Source organism: Chaetomium fimeti (assembly GCF_033439085.1).
Source record: "Chaetomium fimeti strain CBS 168.71 chromosome Unknown B0H64scaffold_4, whole genome shotgun sequence".
In the NCBI taxonomy this organism is placed as follows: domain Eukaryota; kingdom Fungi; phylum Ascomycota; class Sordariomycetes; order Sordariales; family Chaetomiaceae; genus Chaetomium; species Chaetomium fimeti.
Window position 1 is genome coordinate 3,527,937 of NW_026944332.1, and position 20,256 is coordinate 3,548,192.

The window sequence follows — 20,256 nt, forward strand, 5'->3', positions numbered from 1 at the left end:
CGAGGTAGAAAGTGAGACGACTAATAGTTGAACACAGCATTAAGAGGCACTTCAGGCTAGCAAGTCCAGCATGAGGATATAAACCCAAAGAATAACCAAGCGCACAACCACCATGCAAAACAACTCTGCAGGCTTGCTCGGCCAGCCGCGAATCCGCTAAACCGCTCTCATTCCTCGTCTCATGACGCAACTAAAAGCCCACTACAGCCCTCAGTATCCCGTGAGGTATAACAACTGAATCCAAAACACGCCAATCAATACATTCACTACACAGTCACCACCAGTATCCCACATTGGTAAAGGCCGGCCCCTAGCAGACCCTCACCCCGCACACCTCAACGCCCTTCGTCTCGACATACGCCCTCCTCCCGAAATACCGCGCCGACACCTCCCCCACGAAATCCGCATCCGCCTGGCTCCACACATCCAGCCCCATCTCAGCCAGCGCCTCGCTATCCACCCTCACCCAGCCCATCCTATCCCCACCGCCACCACCAGTACTAGTCGCGCCAACAGGACCAGCACCCCCCGCCGGCCCCGCCGCGGACCCCAGCAACCTCGCCTCCTCCTCCGCACCGCGCGGCCCGGCCGCCCCATCATAATCCGTGTACGCCTCGGCGTCCTCGCGGAGGTTGAGCCCGAGCAGGTCGTCCTCGTCGGACGAGTCGACGATGTCGGCGAGGACCGACAGGACCGAGGTGGTGAGGCGGTGGAAGTAGGCGACCGCGGCCAGCTCGACGCGCGCCTGCGCCTCCTGGTCGCCGTCGTCGTCGTCATTCTCATCGCCGCCATCTTCGTCCGCCGCCGCGCCCCGCGAGCGGCCCGTGAGCGAGGCCAGCGACGCGGCCATGTCGCTCCCCGCGGCGGTGGCGCCGAAGCTCGTTCGCCTTTGTTGTGGCTGCTGCTGGGAACGGGGCTGGGCTGACGGGGAAGAGGCCATGGCGGGGGATAGGGGCGACGCGAGGTCGGCGAGGAGCGAGGCATCGTGGCTCTGCTCGTCTACCTCGTCGCTGTGGCGCTTCTCGCCGGCCGAAGCCCACCACATGAAGCCGTTGTAGGCGAGAGCGGCCCATGTGGCGGGCTCAACGATCGTGTCGGTGTCGTCGCCACTGTCTAGGGCAGGTAGTGAGGGAGGGCGGTCCTCGGAGGCTGTTCCGGGGCGGGAACCGGTGGCTTTGGAGAGCCTGATGGCGGGTGTGGTGGGCACTGGGGAGTCGCTTGCTTCCGAGGGGGGACTGCGAGGGTTGGGTGGTGGTTGTGGGGGGGGATGGGTGGCCAACCGGGCGAGACCGAGAGTGAGGGACCGGAAGCGCCGAAGGTCGCGCTGTGTAGCCTTCACGGGAACGCCCTTGGGGCATTCTACGGTGGGCCAAACACGCTGTTTGGCGCTGGATGAGTAGGGAGGAGGCATGGTAATGAGCATGTCCCAGAGCCCCTCCTTCATAGCGAGGATGCTGTCGGTAGTGCACGCTACCCAGCCCGAGGTGGCGTCGTCGGAATTGTTGTGAGTGTCGCGGTCGTCATTCGACTGGCCGGCTCGTTTTAGAGCCGCTTGGTGCTCGAGTAAATAGGATATGTCGTGTACTCCGATGCAAAAGAGCGGCCGGAGGCGCTGGACAGGGGCGGCGGGGTCTACCACATCGCATACGGAGAGGGGTATATTGGACAAGACGGAAATATCGTACACTAAGCCGGGTTAGTCAACGTGCAGAGACCGCCCATCGGGATGCGTACCAAAGTTGCAGACCTCGTGCACCGGGGCATGGCAGGAAATCAAAATACGCTTGCGCAATAGCGCGGCGCGGTGTATCGGAAAGATCAGGGGCCCAAAGGTGTCCAGCAGCGATGTCAGGCTCCAGGCCGGGTGAAACGGAGAGAGGCGGTGGCCTGGTGGTATCAAGGCGGCGCCGTCCGAGGCAGAGCGATTCCTAGCATGCCCCTTGCCCAATCCAGGACGGTTCGCCTTGATGCTGAGCAGAGGCGACTCGAGCGGGGTGTCCTTCAACGGCTGTAGGGCTGTCGTCTCGCTCACCCCGTTGTTCTCCCAGTACTCGTCCAGCAATTTTGTCTGTTGCCTATCGGCGGCCAGCTTGGCTGCTATGTCCTTCAAACCCTCGGCGTGGCGCCATGCCCTCCCGAGACGGCCGTAGCTGAGCGGAACTAGCACGCCGACGGCGATCATGCGCGCATGGCGCGTCTCTTCCTCGTCGGTGGGGGTGTTGACGAAGGCGCTGAGACCGGCGTGGCCTCCATCGTGGACGAAGTATATGAGGTCGTCAGACACGGTGTGAAGGCCTGACGGCAAGCTCTTGTACTCGACGGTGCCCTCGAGCTCGAGGCCCTGCACAGCCTGCTTCCAGGTGATGGTATACCCGGCCTTGACGTCGAAGTCGATTAGGAAGAGAGCCGAGATGGGCGGGAGGTCAGGCAAAGCGGCGGATGTGGGCTGCGGTAGCCGGACCGAGAGGGGCGGCTGCCCACGGCGGGATGCGGCCATGGTGAATTAGAATGGGAAATCGGAGGAGAGGCCTGCAGTGAGTCGTGTACAATGCGATGCAATGTGCGACGGGAAGTCTGGGGTTGGCGGGTTCTAGGGGCTCGGGAAGCGCTGTTGCAGGAATGCGATCATCGTTGGGTCGTCGTCGAATGGCCCGGGCAAAACTCAATCGATCATCGTTGCCTAAGGTACCCTTCTCTCACAATCGAATAAAGCCGGAAGCGAGGCTACCGAGATATTCTTCGGAAGCTGCCCCAGATGCCGGTTCGCAGTGCTGCGGCTGTCGCGTTACAGGTCGTTCGAGCGGGACCAGGGAGTGGCCTGTTCTTCCCTCCCGCAGCAGCATCATCGCCTTGGCACCGCTCTCGGCCCGTGGAACCTTCCTCGGGGATGGAACGCGAAGGTGCAGTTCGAGACGCCAAGCTTTTCCCCAAGTGAACCCTCAACATTTCTCAACCTCGGAAGAAGACAAGTGGGGCATAATGGTCCACGAACCAATCGAGGCCGACAGCGGCCATTCCCCCACATGCATCAACCAAGAGCAGGCCCAGCCCGTCCAAAGTTTTATTTCTGTTGGTGAAGTAACACGTGCATCTGTCAAGCGATTCTTTCTCGGATGGTGACCCGAGGAAGCATGACGATTACATCGCATACCTTGCTCACGAATGACCTAAAGAAAACGGACGATCCCATCTGAAGTCGTCCGTAAAACGCTCCATCTCCTCCTCAATACTTCTCCACATCCACCTTCCAACGCCCCCACTCGGCACTCTCAGGGCCCCGGGCCTACCTCTACGAACAACTTGAACCTCACACCGAACAGCTTGGATCGCCACAAGGTCACGCACGGCAGGCGCAAAGCACACCAGACGAACCCCGCGCTGCTCTCCATTCTGCGCCTGTCGCCCCCCTCGTGATCCCCTCGAACTCCGGCCCTCTATTTAAACCATGGCGTTCCTGCTCTACACCGGCTACTTTGTAGCCGGATACATCGCCTTGACGATATTCTTCTACATGTTGTCCGCGGTGATCTCGAAGGCGGCCTTCGTGGCCCGCCTGCTGGCTTCTTACCTCGCCTTGATTATCAGCTCCGCCTACGGCGTCTCCGCCGCGATCGCCCTTCGCGCCATTGGCCTTAACCAGCTCACGCAATGGACCGTTGCCCGTAGCTTTAAGTTCCTCATGGGTCTCTCGACGGGTGTGACCTTCGAGATTGAGGATCCCAACAATCACCTCAAGAACGTTCGCCCGGCCGTCTTTCTCGGCAACCACCAAACCGAGCTCGACGTGCTGATGCTGGGGTGCATGTTCCCAAAATACTGCAGCGTCACGGCCAAGGCTTCGCTAAAGAAGGTTCCTCTCTTGGGCTGGTTTATGGCACTGAGTGGCAGCGTTTTTCTCGACCGCGCCAACAGCAAGGACGCCCGCCAGGCCATGCAGGGCGCCGCCAACGAAATCCGCGAGAAGCGCCAGAGCGTTTACATGTTCCCAGAGGGCACCCGCAGCTACTCCAAGGAGCCGATGCTACTACCATTCAAGAAGGGCGCCTTCCACCTCGCCGTCCAGGCTCAGGTGCCAATCATCCCGGTGGTCGCTGCCAACTACAGCCACATCCTCTGGGTCAAGGGGATGGTGTTCAATGCCGGGAGGATCCCGTGCAAAGGTAAGCCACCCGCTGTGCCATGCCGCCCCAGCCCCTGACTGACGCTGGCCCGCAGTCCTCGACCCCATCCCTACGGTCGGCCTCACTGCCTCTGACGTCGACGAGCTTGCACGATCGACCCGGGAGTTGATGCTCAACGAACTCTACGCGCTGACCGAGAAGGCGCGAGGGCAGGCCTTGCCCAGACCTAACGACAACAAGGACGCGAACGGAGTAGCACAAGCCACCGGCACCGATATGAGAGTCGCAGCCTGAAGATCGCACAAGAGTTCGTCGAATACAGGATAACGAATTTTCGAGGGGATTCGCTAGCACGGGTTCATTCAAAACCGAAACAGCAACACCAGCAGAAGATACCGCAACAACATACCTTGCAACGCACCCTGGTCCGTGGCCAAGCCGGGCGACGGAGCCGAGGGAAGAGCATACGAGATACCCCCTAGAGACGGAGTCAGGATGTTGAGGGCATCGGGTGAGACGGTCCTTTTTAACGATGGCTTAGACGCCGCGCTACTATAGAGGATAGAGGGGCATACTGGGTAGTAGAGGGGGTTGGTTGCATTTAGGCGCCGAGAGAGGACTATCCCGCATGGCATGGGGTATGCCTATTCTTTGGACACGCCCGAGACCGGAAGGCGAGGATGAGTAGTAAGAATCCTAAGTTTCAGTCAAATCCGTTTAGAAAAGAAAAAAAAGAACAGTACTACAATACAAGTATAGTGACCGATTAGATTCGTGACCCGACTCCATCCATTTAGCAGCCCATAGGCACGAGCTATTTTCGGGTTTCTTATCCATGGGTACGTGAACATCACCGCTCCCGGACCACTGCAGGAACACACCAGAATTCAAGACATCTATACCATTTTTTCTACCTACCCACACCCCTACAAACGCGGCCACCCCAACCCATGGAAGCTGGGCATATATTCATCCACCCACCAGCTCCCATACATATCCAAATATCTAAACCCACCTCTCCAACCCCCTCAACACACACCCCTCCCCACCCTCCTCCCTCTTCACCAACCTCCCCACAGTCCACACCCTCTCCCCCTCCCCCTCCAACAACCCTTTCACCTCCTCCGCGCGCCCCGCCTCCACGGCCAGGACCATGCCCAGCCCATTGTTAAAAGCGCGCGCCATCTCGACCGGCTCGACGGCCGACCCCAGCCAGCCGAACACCGGCGGCCGCTCCCAGGCGGCCACGTCCATCTCGGCCGCGAGGTGGGCCGGCAGCATGCGCGGGACGTTCTCGGTCAGGCCGCCGCCGGTGATGTGGGCCATGCCGCGGACGGCGTCGCCCGTGGCGGCGAGGGCGGCGAGGAGAGGTTTGACGTAGATGCGCGTGGGTGTAAGGAGGGCGGCGCCGAGGGTGGTGGTGCCGGTGGTGGTGGTGGTGGTGGTGGTTGTGGTGGTGTTCCAGGGGCAGGGGTCGGTGTAGGCGAGTCCCCGCGAGGCGACGATCTTGCGCACGAGCGAGAAGCCGTTGGAGTGCACGCCCGAGGAGGCCAGGCCGAGGAGGATGTCGCCTTCGGCCATGGCGTCCTTGCGGGGCAGGCGCTGGGGCGCGCGCATGACGCCGATGGCGGCGCCGGCGGCGTCGTAGTCGTCGCCGGTGTAGAGGTCGGGCATCTCGGCGGTCTCGCCGCCGACGAGGGCGCAGCCGGCCGCGCGGCAGCCCTGGGCGACGCCCTCGACGAAGGAGGTGGCGACGGACACGTCGAGGCGCGAGCAGCCGTAGTAGTCGAGGAACATGAAGGGCTCGGCGCCCTGGACGACCAGGTCGTTGACGTTCATGGCGACGAGGTCGATGCCGACTGTGTCGTGCTTGTTCATCTTTTGCGCGATGATGAGCTTGGTGCCGACGCCATCGATGGCACCGACAATGATGGGCGCCCCGGGGTGGCCGGCGGCCGAGAGGTCGACTTCCCCGCCGAAACCGCCGATGACGGCGTCCGCACCGGGGCGCCGCGTGGTGGCGACGGCGGCCTTGATGCGATCGACCAGTTCGTTGCCGGCATCGATGCTCACGCCGGACTGGGCGTAGGTGAGCTTGTCGGTGGTGTCGGTTGTGCGGAAGGCGCGGTGGGCGATGTCCTTGCGGTAGTACATGCCGTCAAAGTTGATCAGCTTGACGCCCTCGTAGGCCTTGTCGACAGCGGCACGAAGGGAGTCGCCGGTCGCGGTGGCCGCAATGACACGGCCGCCAGAGGTTACCAACGAGTCCCCAGAGAGTTTGGTTCCGGCGTGGAAGATGTTGATGCCGTCGGGCGGGTTCGCGACCTGCATGGGAATGTTCTTGGGGTATGATTCCGGATAGCCGGGGGCGGCGACAACCACGGTGGTGCTAAACTTGGAGGAGACCTTGACTGTGATATCCTCAAGGTACGGGACCGGTCCGGCGCATGCGTACATGATCTTAGCCAGGTCTGACTCGAGCAGCGGCAACATCGTCTGGGTCTCGGGGTCGCCAAAGCGGACATTGTACTCGAGCACTTTGGGGGTGCCGTCGGGGGCGATCATCAGGCCGGTAAAAAGGCAGCCGCGGAAGGGAAAGCCGTCCTTGCGCATGCCGTCGATGGTGGGCTGGAGGATCTCGCGCTCGATACGGGCAATCAGCTGTGGCGTGGCGAGCTTTGTCGGAGCATAACAGCCCATACCGCCGGTGTTGAGGCCGGTATCGCCCTCCCCGATACGCTTGTGGTCCTGAGCCGGAGGGAGGGACTTGATGGTGGTGCCGTCGCAGAAGGACAAGATGCTCAACTCGTCGCCGGTAAGGAACTCTTCGATAACGACTTCGTCGCCCGCCGAGCCAAAGGCCTTGTCCTGCATGATGTCCTTAAGCCCCTGCAGGGCTTCCTCCTGGGTCTGCGGGATGATCACGCCCTTGCCGGCGGCCAAGCCGGTGGCCTTGATAACGACGCTGTGTTTGACCGACTTCAGGTATTGGCAGGCTTTCTCGTAGTCGGAAAAGTTCTCGTAGGCAGCGGTCGGGATGTTGTGTTTCTTCATAAAGTCCTTAGAGAAGGTCTTGCTGCCCTCCATGGCGGCAGCGTCCTTGGACGGGCCGAAGACGGGAATCCCCGCATCGCGGAAGAAGCCCTCGATACCGTCGACGAGGGGCGCCTCGGGGCCCGGTACCACGAGGTTTACGGCATTTTTCCTCGCAAAATCGACGAGGCCAGGGTAGTTGTCGGCGGCCACCGAAGAGTCATTGATGACTTTGGGGACTCCTGCAGTGCCTCCGTTGCCAGGCACGGCGATAATGGACTCCACCAACGGTGACTGGGCAAGCTTCCAGGCGAGGGCGTGCTCACGGCCGCCGTTACCGATAAGTAGAATGCGCAGAGACGACGACATCTTCACGTTGGGTCGAGTCGAATCGGTCGTCCTCTGCCCAGCATCTTGTCCCTTCTCCGTATCCGGCGCTAGAAAAAAAAACCCTAAAAGTTGTGTTATTACCCCTCCCCCGCGTTTTCGGCTCTGTTATCGAAGCGCTGTTGTTGATTGGCCAATCCGTGTATAAACACCAAACGGGAGCATGGTTCTATGGAGGTTCAACTTCTTCCTTAAACCTGTATTCCTTAAACCTGTAAACCTGTCCAAATATCATACGAGCAGGTGGTTCGGTTTGAATGTCAAGTCATAAAAGGCTCGAAACATCTGGTCAAATCATTTAGGTGGGCAGAGTGGCAGCGCCGCATTGCGATATTGGTTACCCCCTAGCCGGCCCTCTTTCCTGAAGCTCCTCGATGTTTTAATTCGTGGTGCTCGATTCAGGTCTGCGTGGAACGGCAATGGTCTGGATCAAGATGTTACTCGAGACCTTATCTCTGGATTTCACACAGTAGGTAGACCAGGAAAGCTGTCGCCGAGGAGGGGGTTCATCAACCGTTCAGGCTCGGCATGGCTTCGAACCGCTGCACATCTCAAAAGACTGTGCGACGGTTGATTTTGGCGAGGGAGGAGCCGAGAATGGGCCGAAGGGGCGTCAATAAGGCGTCAGAGCGAGCTGCCGTCTCCCATCTCAGATCGATATCTTGGCTGCGGAGCTGCAGTATGCTGCATGGTTCTGGTATCATTTCCCCCGGTGATTGGAATGCTGTTGATCAGGAAAGCATATTGCTCACATAAGCAATAACGAACCAATATCTCTTTCGAGAATTAATCATCAACCCGTGAAACATTGAATCGTGGCTGGTACTGGCCTGGACAGTCGGCCGTGAATTATTTCTGCCTTCCCAGCCCCCACGCACGATAACGTTAGGAGATGAGACGGCAGCCAGCTGAGGCCCGCCAGCAAGCTATCTCCCGGTCCGGTATGTACGGAGTACGGCTACTCGGATGGCGGCGGAGCGCAAAGAGCATCGCCCGGTTGGTGCGACTGCAGTTCTGAGGGCGGCGCGGCGATGGTGCCGGGGACGAAATCCTGAATAGTGTAGTTCTGATGGTCCCACGAGCAGTAATATTACACTATCCTATGGATCGGCATCGTATTGTACCGTCGTATTATGAGATCAACAGTTCGTTGACGTCGCGATTGAAGGAGGCCCATGCAGCACCGTTGAGGCTCGCCCCAGGTCTCCCTACCCGCGCCAAACCGGCCTGCCGGTTGTCGAGACGAGGCGAAGAGCAGATCGGCAGCAGTCTGGAAGACACGAAGGGACGCGATTGCATCATGATTACCTACTTCAACCGAGATATCCTCACAACTAGAGAAAGATGCCGAATACCCGGGATCGTAAAACTTGATTCGTAAGATGGCACATTCGGTCTCGCGTGAAGTCAGGAACTTTGCACTGCCAGGGGGATGGCCGTGTGTGGCGACCGCGCGAAGCCTTGGGCCCGGAGGGGGGCCATCGTGAGCTTCAAGGGCTCTGCTGCGGAAGGGGCTGTTTGTTGTTGGGGTTGCGCGAAGCTCCTGAGGGCTTCCATGGGTTCGAAGCTTTGACCGATTCATGGGGAAACAGCTGAGGGTTGACTTCCGGGTTGGGCAGGGGCTCGGGCTGGACCCATAAGGTACGTACCATGGACTTCTCGGGAAGGTGTGGGTCAAAGCAGCCAACACAACCACCAAGGTTCCATCCGAGTGAACGCCGTCAGAGAAGGCCGTCAGAAAAGGACCTCAAGGATGATGGGCTCCTATTTCGAGGTGTTTACTCTCCTCTTTACGGCACATAACGCAAATGCGAACGGCAATGAACATGAAGCTGAAACACAGTCATACAAAGAAAGCATTCCCTGTTGCTGGACAGTCAGCGTGGTAGAAGCCATCGTGCCATCGCGTGTGCCGGGCAACAGCTCGGAACATGGGCACGCTTTGGGGTGGTGGTCTTTCTCGATGCCGCGAACAGCCAGTAAGGTTGACGCAACCCGCAAGCCGTCTGCTCCGTAGCGAGCCAATTGCCGACTGGTACCCGCTGGTGAACCACAGACACGAGCGTCGCCGTGGCCATGTTTGCGAAGGGCAACGGCGGCTCATGCCAGCATCAATGATGTCGTAACGGCCATGTTGTGTTCGCTCGGGGCTTGATTGCCTGCTCGAGTGTTGGATGCCTGCTGGATTGGAGCCTTGGAGGTGCCACGGCAGGCACTTGCGTCGGTACCCGGGTTCAAGCTCTCAAGTCCGAAGAACAAAGCGGAGGGACGCTCGGGACGGAATGTTCGACGAGGTTGTCGGATGGCAGAGCTTGGCAAACATCCGACCCCCCAGACCGCGCGATCGGGATCGGTGTGCAGGGCTGCCCCACCATCCGTTGAATCCTTGGTTACCATCAAGACATGGTTCTCGTCCTGAATGACGCCACGACTTATTGGTTATTGGCACTCTCAAGCCTCAACAGAGTCCATGAGATGGCCTAGTCCCGAGCACAACAACACTGAGTGAGCAATACGAAATAAATCTCAATAGGTACTTCAGTGGGGACCGGAAGGCATGGGACGTTACAACCTGGCAGCAACCAACCCCCCTTGAGGAAGGAGCGACCTGAGTGCAGCAGTGCAGCTTTTTTTTAATATCGAAGTCCGCCCCTGCCCAAATAGATTACGTCGTGAGCTGCAGGTTCGCTTCCAGCCTCGAAGACCTCTGAGAGGCCCAGATCTTTAGCTTTTGTCTTCTCCGGTCGGAGCTGTCTCCACGTCAGGCCAGAGATGCAGATCGCGCGGGTGACTGCGGGAGTTCCCCTGTCAACCTGCCCATGGCCAGCCTGCAGACCTTGCTTTTTGTTCTTCTTTTTGGAGAGCACAGCTGCGTTCTCGGCCCAGCGCAAGGGAAATCGATCGACGGCCTGACCGGGCAATACAACCCTCCCGAGCGTCCCCGGGTCGCCATTGGCGGCGGAGTGGTCTGTCGGCCAAGGGTTGGTGCGTTCGTCGAAGTTCCCCAGGCCGTGCGTCGCCCGTCGGTCGCCACAACATCGGACTACCAGCCTACCTTACCTATCTATACTACACTCCAAGAAGAAAGAAACGGTAGCTTTCCGCTTGCCCGGCACATCAGCAAATTCCAATACATTTTCGACAGAGGGGCTCTCGCGCCAGGCTCAAAGGCGGCAAGATGAGACACACTTGCTTGCCTGTTGGCTTTGCCGACGAGACGAGAAAAGCGGCGCTGTTGTTTCCCAGATTAGGAACCCCCAACTCCACCCACTACCTCCTAGGTATGGAGTGTAAAAGGTCGGCCATCGGGCCGGTCAACAAAGTGGTCTCTGGGTAGAGCTGGAAACACGTCAAACCAGGCTAAGGAACACCAACAAGGGGCACATGGGCTTGGCAAGCTTATCAGCGAAAGCCGGCATCATTGGCAGGGGTTGAGAAGGGCCCGCTCGCGGCGTGGTGGGCACGACAACCACTCAGCTGCTTCAATTCTCCAGGGGTGCATGTCCACTGCAACAACCCACTACGCTAACATTAACTCATTGACGTGAGTTCAACATTTCATGCAGTTTCCAGGAACAACACACGCAGCCGAGACAGCGCCTCGGCCACTAATCGATCGGTGGACCGCGGCAGTTATTTCTTGTTCTTCATAGAAAGGCATTGGTACAGGAAACTGCGGGGAACTCGACTGCACGACACACACAGTATGGCCTCAGCTAGGCAGGCCCTCCACTCGTGGGATGGGGGTGGGGGTGACAAATGAGGCACGCACTTACACGAGCTGTGTGAATTCCGTGAGCCACCACCTGTGCCGCCCTCCGCGAGAGCTTGAAACAGCACGCAGTCACAGATTGTTAGTTGATCATTGCCTGGGTAGATCGAAAGTCAACCCCGTTACGACTGCGCCATGTCCCCAAAGGAGTCTCGAGAGGGAGGTGCTGCGGTGGGGAGGTTGGACGGGCCTGTGGATGCAGGACCTTCCCGGGGTTGACCATCTCCACGACATGTACGAAGTACACTCGATCGGTGCGGAAATCTGACAGACGAGGATGTTGTTCGCCTCCTCCTGTGTACTTCCTGCACGGCCAACAACGGCCTGGCTGGGCCAACCGGTGGGCACGGTTGTATGCATGCACGCCGCCGTCGGTCTTGGGCCAGCTTCCGCATCGGTCTCACAGCTGGGGGGGTCTGCCCAACCTCGCGATTCCCAGGCGGAGAGCTCGCCGCCGCCCAATCCTCGAGCTCCGATTCCTCTGATCCCCACCTACCCTCCTCCTACCATGGCCAGCTTCATGCAGCCTAGATGGGATTGTCTCAAGCTGCTGTTGGGACACCAGCAAGATGCCATCCCAACCCCGCTGTACCACACCTGCTCTCCCTCGAGGTCCTGCCCGGGGTGGCACTTCTGGTGTATAAACATCCCGCCTCCCAGATCGTCTGCTGCCTCCTCTCCCCATCCTGCTTCCTCATCGCCGGCTTCCTGGGTTCTCCCGACCACCAACCGTTCGCTAAGGTTTCTCCAGACCCTCGCTCCCAACCTCCTCGTGCCTGAAGATCCTGGGCCTACCAGATCATCTTAACCCTTTACTACAAGCCAGTCGTTGCCAGCAGGCCGGCCACACAGACACAATGAGAGCAGTGCTTTCCCTCTTCGCCCTCGCGGCCACGGCCCTTGCGGCCAACATCCCCCGCAGGGGAGACCGCGGGCTAGTTGATAGGACATACGGACATGGTGGTGGTGGTGGTGGCCATGGCGGCGGCGGAAAGGGCGGCGGCGGAAAGGGCGGCGGCGGCGGAGGCCACGGTGGTGGTGGTGGTGGTGGCGGCGGCGGCGGTAAGGACGATGAGGACTGCGAGACCGTCACCACCAAGGTGATTGTGACTTACACCACCGTCTGCCCCGTCACCGAGACCCACACCGAGCCCGGCCACACATACACAACCACCTATACCACGACCAGCACGGTCAAGACAGCCGTCCCTACCACCGTTGTCATCACCAAGACGGCACCCCCAGTGACCAAGTCGACGGACCAGGGTAAGTCAACGCTGACCTCTCGAGGGCGTTTACAGTTGCTGACATAGCTTGCAGTTGTCTACACTACCCTCACCGAGCTATGCCCCGTGACCGAGACCAAGGTTGTCGATGGCTCGACGGTGGAGATCACCTGGACCTCGACCTCGACCGTTGTCACCAAGGTCCAGGAGACTGAGACCATCTACACGACGTCGGTTGCGACCGAGTACGAGACGACTGATGTGTACACAACGGTACGTCTCTTGCTTTCCTGTAACAATACCAAAGTGATAACATGCTAACATGAAAACTAGATTACCTGCCCTGTCACCACCTACACCACCGTGATCGAGGGTTCCACCGTCAAGGTCACCCAAACCGACACGTAAGCCTACCATACCCTTCCTAACTAACGAGTCAAAACCACTAACTCTTTGACCTAGAATCACCCTGACCAACACGGACGTGCACACGGTAACCGATGTCGTCCCGGTGACCATCACGGAGCACGTGCCGGTGACGGTCAACGTGCCGGTCACAGAACAGGAGACGGTGACGGGCTACTCGACCGTCATCGTGGAGGCGACCGAGACGGTGTGGACGTCGACGCCGCTCCCGCCCACCACCATCATCCTGCCGACCTCGGTCACCGTCCCGTCCGAACCGGAGCCCTCGGTCCCCATCGGCTCCACCCCGGTCGGCTCCAGCCCCATCGGCTCCAGCCCCGTCCCCATCCCCTCCAGCCCCGTGCCCGTGCCCTCCAACGGCACCACCCCGGAGCCCACCCCGGAACCCACTCCGGAACCCACCCCCACCCCCACGCCTACCGACGATGGCCCCCCGCCCATCGCCACGGCCGGCGCCAACAGCCTCCTCGTCCGCGGCGGCAAGGGTGTTGCTCTGCTCGCTGGGTTGGTCGGTGCTGTCGTGCTCATCTGAGCTTGACCAGCCACCCCTAACCGGGCAGTTGGGTTTTTCTTTCAGTCTGTTCCTCTCTCTCTCACCCCTTTCTCTTTTTTTTCGTTCGTGCCTTCTACGATCGGGAAAGGGGTGGCGGGGCTACGCATAACACATACGGTTTCTTCTTAACTTACGACTGGGGATGACGGGGTCGGCGTGGGGGGAGCGAGCGTGATGACACTCCTTTTGCTTTTTTATTGGGGAGGGATGCGATAGATACACCTGTTTGGTTTGGTTTGGTCCTTTTTTCTTGCTGGGTTGGGGTTTGGCGATCTCCTCTCGACATGGTACTGCAGTTACCTGGCCGGAGGGGGGTTTTGTCGGACTTGACCTGAGTGGGTGGCGGTAGTGGTGGTGGTGTGGGATATCTCCTTCTCCTATGGCTTTTGGGGGGAGGGGTTAATGCTACCTACTTAATGTTTATGTATATATACTATTAGGGTTTCCATAGAATGGGGAATTGTTACTTTTTTTTGCAGCTCAACTCGCTTGGATCTTGTGATGTATTATCTCGTTTGTGTTGACATTGACTTGATCTCAGCCTTAAGTTACAAACTTTGCTCTTACGCTGCTCTGATGTTGATGTTTTATGAGTACGTCCAGTGGAAAATAGGGAGTGCCAGCCAATGTGACTGGCACTCCTCTTAGCAACTCCTTCGAAGAAACGGTCATGTTCCCTTCTAAAATAACCGTTTTTCTTTCTCTTTTTCTTTTCCTTTTGGTAATTCCTGAGCTCCATTGCCCGGGGTCTGTCATAGTCGTTGAGGCATGGATTGACCAACTTGTCAACATGTTAGTCTCGGTTTTGCGGATTGGTTTTGGTCAGGAACCTGCGAGGAACGGGCAACCCGAAAACTGCACAGAATCCCCCCGAGATAAGGCAATTCTTACATGCACCATATGTACATACAAGGCTTCGACTTGTTGTCACTCGCTCCAATCACGAGATCTCACCTCACCAATTGGAACAGCGTGATGGACTGACCCCGGCCAATTCAGAGAGGATCAGCCTACGCCACCCTCAGACGCCTTCTGTGACTGGAGCTACCAACAGCTCCCATGCCGTGTTACCGAGTTTCTCAGTGGTAACCAAAGTGACAGCCATGATGTAATGTTTGGTTTTCTCGTATCTGCACTTCAACTATTTTATTGCCGTTTTCGGCGTCTGACCTCTGGTCTGTTGAAGGAGGAAGGATTATTCACGCAGTAGGCTGCCGTTGGTTATAAAACGAAGCTCGACCCTTCCTTCCTCAATCGATTAATACGAACCACCTTCACACAACTGCAGAGCAATTGAAAAATAACCGTTCAATTTCGCCGAGAAGATAATCCTTTACGTACCTAATTAATCACCATGTCACTCAAGACGATCTTCACCGTTCTCCTCGCCTCCCTGGCGCAAGCATCACCCGTGCCCGAGCACGATCAGATCGGTGGTGTAAGTACCCCCCTTCGAGTATTGGCCGTCTTGATCCCCGTCTGACACAACCACCTACCCGGAACAGGTGCTCATCTGCAACGACCCCAACGGCCAAGGCCACTGCGAATATGCCGTCTACGAGCTCGAGAAGTGCTACGACCTGCCCGAGGCGCTGATCAACAACGCCGCGACCTTTGCTCCCGACGACGCGCCCTTCTACTGCTACCCCCGTCTGTGAGTTTCTCCTCCGCCTGCAGTGCAGGTACTTGGCACATATATTCGGAACTGGTAACTAATAACAATGATGTGGCAGCACGGAATGCGGCGGCCTCTGCATGTCGCCGACAGGATGCACCTTTGGCGCCGTGTCATACGACTACGACAACAAGTTCAACCTGACCAGGATTGGGTGGAACGAGTACATCACGTCGTTTGACTGCTATCTCAACCAGACAGAGGATGCGACTGCGCGTATTTAGGTACTTTTGAAGTACTTGGGATGTCAAGAAGGGACGGGAGTGGTTCGGTCGGCATTGGCTTCGGTGTTCGGCGATGACGGCATGTCATTGTGGGGTTCCTTTTCTTGTCCCTTTTTACCCCGCCATCGGCAAGTCAATTGGCGGGGTAGCTAGACGGGAGTTGATGGTTTGAATTCGGAGCTTTACTGTCGGGTGTAACGAATGAAGGTAATAGATAATTAGACGAGGTAGTCCGGAAGTAATTAAACCTCCTTCCCCATTCCCCAACCGCACGGGCAGTGACCCTAATCTTCAACATCCCGTCACCATCATCCAAACCCACTATCATCATCACTCACCACCACCACTACCACCAACAACATCACCAAACAAACCACCCAAAATGGCCTTCGAAACCAAAGCCACCATCGCCTCCTTCGGCGGCAAGCTCTACAAGCTGACCCACCAATCCACCGAAACCACCACCCCCATGGCCGTGAACCTCTACCTCCCCCCGCAAGCCCTCACCCCCACCCCCACCAAAGTCCCCCTCCTGATCTACCTCTCCGGCCTAACCTGCACGCCCGAGAACTGTTCCGAAAAAGGCTTCTTCCAGCACCGCGCCTCGCAACTCGGCCTGGCCATCCTCTACCCGGACACCTCCCCGCGCGGGCTCAACCACCCGGGCGAGACGGCCTCCTGGGACTTTGGCGCCGGCGCCGGTTTCTACATCGACGCGACCCAGGAACCCTGGAAGAACGGCTACCGCATGGAGAGCTACATCACGCGCGAGCTGCCGCAGACCCTCTTCGCCGACGCCACGTACGGCGCCGCGCTGGACGCCTCGCGTGTCTCCATCACGGGCCACTCCATGGGCGGGCACGGCGCGCTGACGCTGTACCTGAAGAATCCGGGCATGTATAAGAGCGTGAGCGCGTTCGCGCCGATTGCGAACCCGGGGAAGTGTCCGTGGGGCGAGAAGGCGTTTACGGGGTATTTGGGCGGGGATAGGGAGGGGTGGAAGAGGCATGACGCGAGTGAGTTGGTGAAGGGGTGGGACAAGGGGGTGGACTTGAAGGCGTTGGTGGATGTGGGCACGGGGGATAATTTCTATAAGCAGGGGCAGTTGCTGCCGGAGAATTTGGAGAAGGCTGCTGCGGAGGCGGGGGTGAAGGGGTTGACGGTGCGGTATCAGGAGGTGAGTTTGGGCTTGGGGTGATGTGTGTGTCTGTGTTTGTGTGTGGAGGGGATGCTGACTTTGATAGGGCTACGACCACTCGTACTACTTCATGGCTAGCTTTAGCGATGACCACGTCAACCACGCGGCGAAGCATCTGGGGCTGTTGTAAGGGATGGATCGGGGTTGAGGGTTTGATTGGAATATGTGGTTGATGAGGTATGAACGGGCCACCCGTATTGGAAAGGGGTGGCGGAATAGATACATGAAACAGCAAGGTAGGAACGATACGATATAACCACCGGTATACAACTTTCATATCCCACCATTCAAAAACAAAATACCAACCGCAACAACGCCATATCCATGAATGATGTCCCTTCGAGCATGCCACACCCCCCTCACCCACCCCGTCAGCTAACCCTCTTCTCGACCTCCCCAAACCCCACCCCCTCCCCCTTCTCCACCAACGCCTTCCCCTCGGCCTCAACCTCCCGCTTAATCCTTGCATACGCCAGCTTCTCAAACCGACTAAGAATGCGCCACCAGTGCTGGCCGGCCTCGTGCTCGGCGACGCGCTCGAGGAGGGCGGCGGTGCGGTGGCGGACGTCGCGGTCCTTGTGGAACAGGCCGAGGGCAACATAGAACAAACCCGTGTGCGACTCGGGCGCGACGCTCAGCAGCATGCAGATCTCGTCGTACGAGTGCACGTGCCGGGCCAGCGTGTCGTAGATCTCCTTGCTCTGCATGGGCGTCAGCCGCTGCGTGCGCAGCCGGTCGTGCAGATGCGCCAGGTCCAGGCCCTTGAGCGGCCGGATCGCCGAGAGCTGCGCGACGTCCTGCGGTGGTGCTTATTAGTCCCAGCCCCGGCCCTGGGGGAAGGGGAATCGTTCGGGTTGGCTTACCTGGATGAAGCTGTAATAACTCCTGGTGTTACGCCACCCCTCTATCCGTGTCACGTTCCCAGCCAATTCTTTCGCCTTCGTCGACTCGTCAACCCACACATACCCGTGTCCATGGGCACCCATCGCGTTGGCATCCTGCTCGTCGTTGGTGTAGAGGGCGCTGGCACCGTACACGCTTTCTTCAAAGGCAGCGGCTATGCGAGTGAACTTGAGCACCCACGTCCTCCACTTGGCTCTGATCACCCGCTCGCCTGCCCGCGTGGTGATGCTCCTCAGGATGCCGGCCATGAAGGCGGCGTCGCCCGTCAGGTCGTTCGACGCCGACCCGCTACTCGACGAGTTGTGGATCAGGTTTGCGTACGCCGGGTTCTGTTGCTGGAAATAGACTAGACCCTCCGTGATAGGAGCCGGCTCGATCTTGCTGCTGATTTTCATCTTGCCGCTCGGAATGTCGCAGAGCAGATCCCACCATTCGGGGTGGTGCTCAAAGGTGGGATTCGTCACGCCGGCAATGAACCCAGGCACCTTCAGGAGGTCGTCGACCTTGGTTAGATCTGTGTACGGAAAGGCGTACCGGGTGAAGCCCCTGAGAATACCGCCTGAAGCGAGCGCGCATGCGGCGAGAACGGCCTCGGCGACATCCCCGGACGGCATGTTGTGTCCCAGGAAGATGACCCGCTTTTGTGTCAAGAGGGCGTTGATAAGCACAATAATCGGATGTGTGGTGGGCCCGTTTGTTGTAAGATGAGGATGTAGGGAGAAGGTCTGAGGTGACTTGGAATGTGAGTCGGAGAAGTTTTGGATCAGCTTGATCAAAGAGAAATCCCCAACGATCTCGGGCATAACAGCGACCGGAACCTTGACCGGGATGGGGATGCCCTTGTACATGACTTTGCTCTCGAACTCGTGCGTGTCCCGGGGAACCACATACGCAGCGTGTCCCTCAATGTGCGCCTTGGATCCTGACCGGAAGACGGTGGGCGGCGGCGGAGGACCTTTGCTAGCGTCGAGTGGCTGGTCGACATCGCCCCCGGATCTTCCAGAGATCCGGGCCTGAATCATCTGCTCAAATTTTTCGACGAATAAATCTTTGTTCTCGCTTGATTGCAGGAGGTGTCGCTCAAGCCAGGTCAGCTTCGGCATCAGTGACAGATCCATCTCGTTCACCGCGTCGTATAGCATTGCCAGAGTTTCGGGTACGGGTGCTTTGAAGTATTCTTCCAAGGCCAGTAGTAATAAGGGCTGAATACATGTTAGCAAACATAAACGGCCGGTAAGGTCGTATTGCTCCGTTCACCTTATAGATATGTAAAAAAGGATGCCGGGTGCAAATGGCCATAGCCTTGACCACTGCACCTCGCTTGACCGTTTTGTCTTGTTTTGTGTTGACGAGATTGAGAACATAGACCAGGGGAGGACCCTCGAAGCCATCGGGCTCCTCATCCGTCGACTCGTCGTCATCCCAGTCGTCGTCGTCCAAGTCGTCCAAATCGGCCTCTTCCTCATCCTCTTCGTCCGACTCGTGTATTATCCCCTTGGCTCGATCACGCTTCCGGATCCGCCGAGCCTTCCTCTCCTCCTTTGCCTGCCGCTCCGCCTCGTCCTCCTCTTGACTAGTGTCTTTATGCAGAAAGAATATGGTCCAGTCTTGGTTCCGGACGTGGGCCTGGTCCGGAAGCATGAGCTCGGCAAGCATGTGTTCATCGCCCGTGATGGATACCGGATACTGGTGTTCCATGACCGGACCGCGATCAATGTCGAAGGATGCCACAAGGATGTACTCGACATGGTTCTCGGTGCTCCCGCGGGGGTACTGGGACCGCAGCTTTCGTGGCCGCTCCACGGCGGCATCGTAGCGGGGCTGAGCACTCGTGGACAGTGAGCTGTGTTGAGAGGAGGCGCCGGTGCCGGTCGACGGCGTCTTGCCCTTGAAGCTCGGGTCCGAGGTCCGGTCCATCTCGGGGGTCATTCCGACCGGGGGTTGCGGGGAGCGGGTGGGGCGCGACGGCGGGATTGTCGAGAGTGATCTTCGGTGCTGCAGGTTTGCACCATTGGCGTAGCTAGCCGCACTGCTGGTTCTTTTCAGATAAGGGGGTGCGAACTGGCTCGAGGCCATCGTAGTCCCGCACTTGCTTCCAACCCTCCCGCCCGTACACTCTTCCTCGAGCAATTGCTCCCACCGCGTAGTTACAGGGAGTTGCTATGGGCGATGCTTGTGTTCGCAATATCGTGGAGGCAATCGGTATATAGAATAGGAAAGATGGTTAAATCCGAGACATATGACGTCGAGAGATTAAGTTCCGTAGCTATTTCGAGTCGTGCGAAGAATGTCGTGCGCAAAACGAAGAGGGCGTGTGCAATCTAGCAGGGAGCCGGGTTGGGTAGGCGGCAGTATGGATCTAGCACCTGGAGGTAAAAACCCAAGAGACGAAAGCAATTCTAGAGGTCGCGTGTCTATTAGTCGGCCGGCGATTGTTGTGTAGATCGGTTGCGGGAAGATGCGACGCCGAGATGTAACCGGCAGCCGCTAGGTAAGGTTGTCCTCGAGCAAGATGCTCCCGCTCTGTGAAGTCAAGCACTCCCGCACGCTTGTTCCCCTTTTCGGCTCCTGGCTATTTGACAGGGGGTTGCGATCCTTGCTTGGTGGGGGTTTGAGCCGCTGAGGGGTGCTTGGAGGGGCGGGTCTGGAAGCGGGCGGCAGCAACCCCCTGCTTTCCCTTGCATTTTGGGGGCTTTGAAACAAGCATTCCATGAGGTCGGTGGGCGGCAGACGGGCAT

At 58.4% G+C, this 20,256-nt stretch overlaps 8 protein-coding genes across 8 annotated transcripts; 5 read left to right on the forward strand and 3 right to left on the reverse strand.

Moving 5' to 3' along the window:
• Positions 1–15: 15 nt before the first annotated feature.
• Positions 16–2,885, reverse strand: B0H64DRAFT_342367 (uncharacterized protein). Its single transcript, XM_062801256.1, has 2 exons — positions 1,735–2,885; positions 16–1,686 (listed from the first exon to the last, which is right to left on the reverse strand). The coding sequence occupies exons 1-2, from the start codon at positions 2,495–2,497 to the stop codon at positions 311–313; spliced, it is 2,139 nt and encodes a 712-aa protein (XP_062659741.1). The 5' UTR covers positions 2,498–2,885; the 3' UTR covers positions 16–310.
• Positions 2,886–3,034: 149 nt separating this feature from the next.
• On the forward strand, positions 3,035–4,886 carry B0H64DRAFT_424706 (uncharacterized protein). The gene is made up of 2 exons (XM_062805657.1): positions 3,035–4,160; positions 4,216–4,886. Exons 1-2 carry the CDS (start codon positions 3,446–3,448, stop codon positions 4,413–4,415), a joined length of 915 nt encoding a protein of 304 aa, XP_062659742.1. The 5' UTR covers positions 3,035–3,445; the 3' UTR covers positions 4,416–4,886.
• On the reverse strand, positions 4,887–7,575 carry B0H64DRAFT_432820 (phosphoribosylglycinamide synthetase). Its single transcript, XM_062806018.1, has 2 exons — positions 5,159–7,575; positions 4,887–4,988 (listed from the first exon to the last, which is right to left on the reverse strand). The coding sequence occupies exons 1-2, from the start codon at positions 7,521–7,523 to the stop codon at positions 4,972–4,974; spliced, it is 2,382 nt and encodes a 793-aa protein (XP_062659743.1). The 5' UTR covers positions 7,524–7,575; the 3' UTR covers positions 4,887–4,971.
• A 3,550-nt stretch (positions 7,576–11,125) lies between these two features.
• Positions 11,126–12,227, forward strand: B0H64DRAFT_165952 (uncharacterized protein). Its single transcript, XM_062798680.1, has 2 exons — positions 11,126–11,335; positions 11,400–12,227. The coding sequence occupies exon 2, from the start codon at positions 11,591–11,593 to the stop codon at positions 12,119–12,121; it is 531 nt and encodes a 176-aa protein (XP_062659744.1). The 5' UTR covers positions 11,126–11,335; positions 11,400–11,590; the 3' UTR covers positions 12,122–12,227.
• B0H64DRAFT_475066 (uncharacterized protein) lies at positions 12,006–13,996 on the forward strand. The gene is made up of 4 exons (XM_062808080.1): positions 12,006–12,579; positions 12,634–12,812; positions 12,873–12,943; positions 13,002–13,996. Exons 1-4 carry the CDS (start codon positions 12,171–12,173, stop codon positions 13,495–13,497), a joined length of 1,155 nt encoding a protein of 384 aa, XP_062659745.1. The 5' UTR covers positions 12,006–12,170; the 3' UTR covers positions 13,498–13,996.
• Positions 13,997–14,488: 492 nt separating this feature from the next.
• On the forward strand, positions 14,489–15,679 carry B0H64DRAFT_397712 (uncharacterized protein). Its single transcript, XM_062803896.1, has 3 exons — positions 14,489–14,956; positions 15,024–15,172; positions 15,252–15,679. The coding sequence occupies exons 1-3, from the start codon at positions 14,873–14,875 to the stop codon at positions 15,415–15,417; spliced, it is 399 nt and encodes a 132-aa protein (XP_062659746.1). The 5' UTR covers positions 14,489–14,872; the 3' UTR covers positions 15,418–15,679.
• On the forward strand, positions 15,680–17,017 carry B0H64DRAFT_397714 (Alpha/Beta hydrolase protein). Its single transcript, XM_062803897.1, has 2 exons — positions 15,680–16,594; positions 16,662–17,017. Exons 1-2 carry the CDS (start codon positions 15,800–15,802, stop codon positions 16,743–16,745), a joined length of 879 nt encoding a protein of 292 aa, XP_062659747.1. The 5' UTR covers positions 15,680–15,799; the 3' UTR covers positions 16,746–17,017.
• B0H64DRAFT_442556 (docking domain of Afi1 for Arf3 in vesicle trafficking-domain-containing protein) lies at positions 16,987–19,594 on the reverse strand (the record flags this gene model as incomplete). Its single annotated transcript, XM_062806652.1, has 3 exons — positions 16,987–17,412; positions 17,479–18,720; positions 18,776–19,594. The coding sequence occupies 3 exons, from the start codon at positions 19,592–19,594 to the stop codon at positions 16,987–16,989; spliced, it is 2,487 nt and encodes an 828-aa protein (XP_062659748.1).
• Between the last annotated feature and the right edge of the window lie 662 nt (positions 19,595–20,256).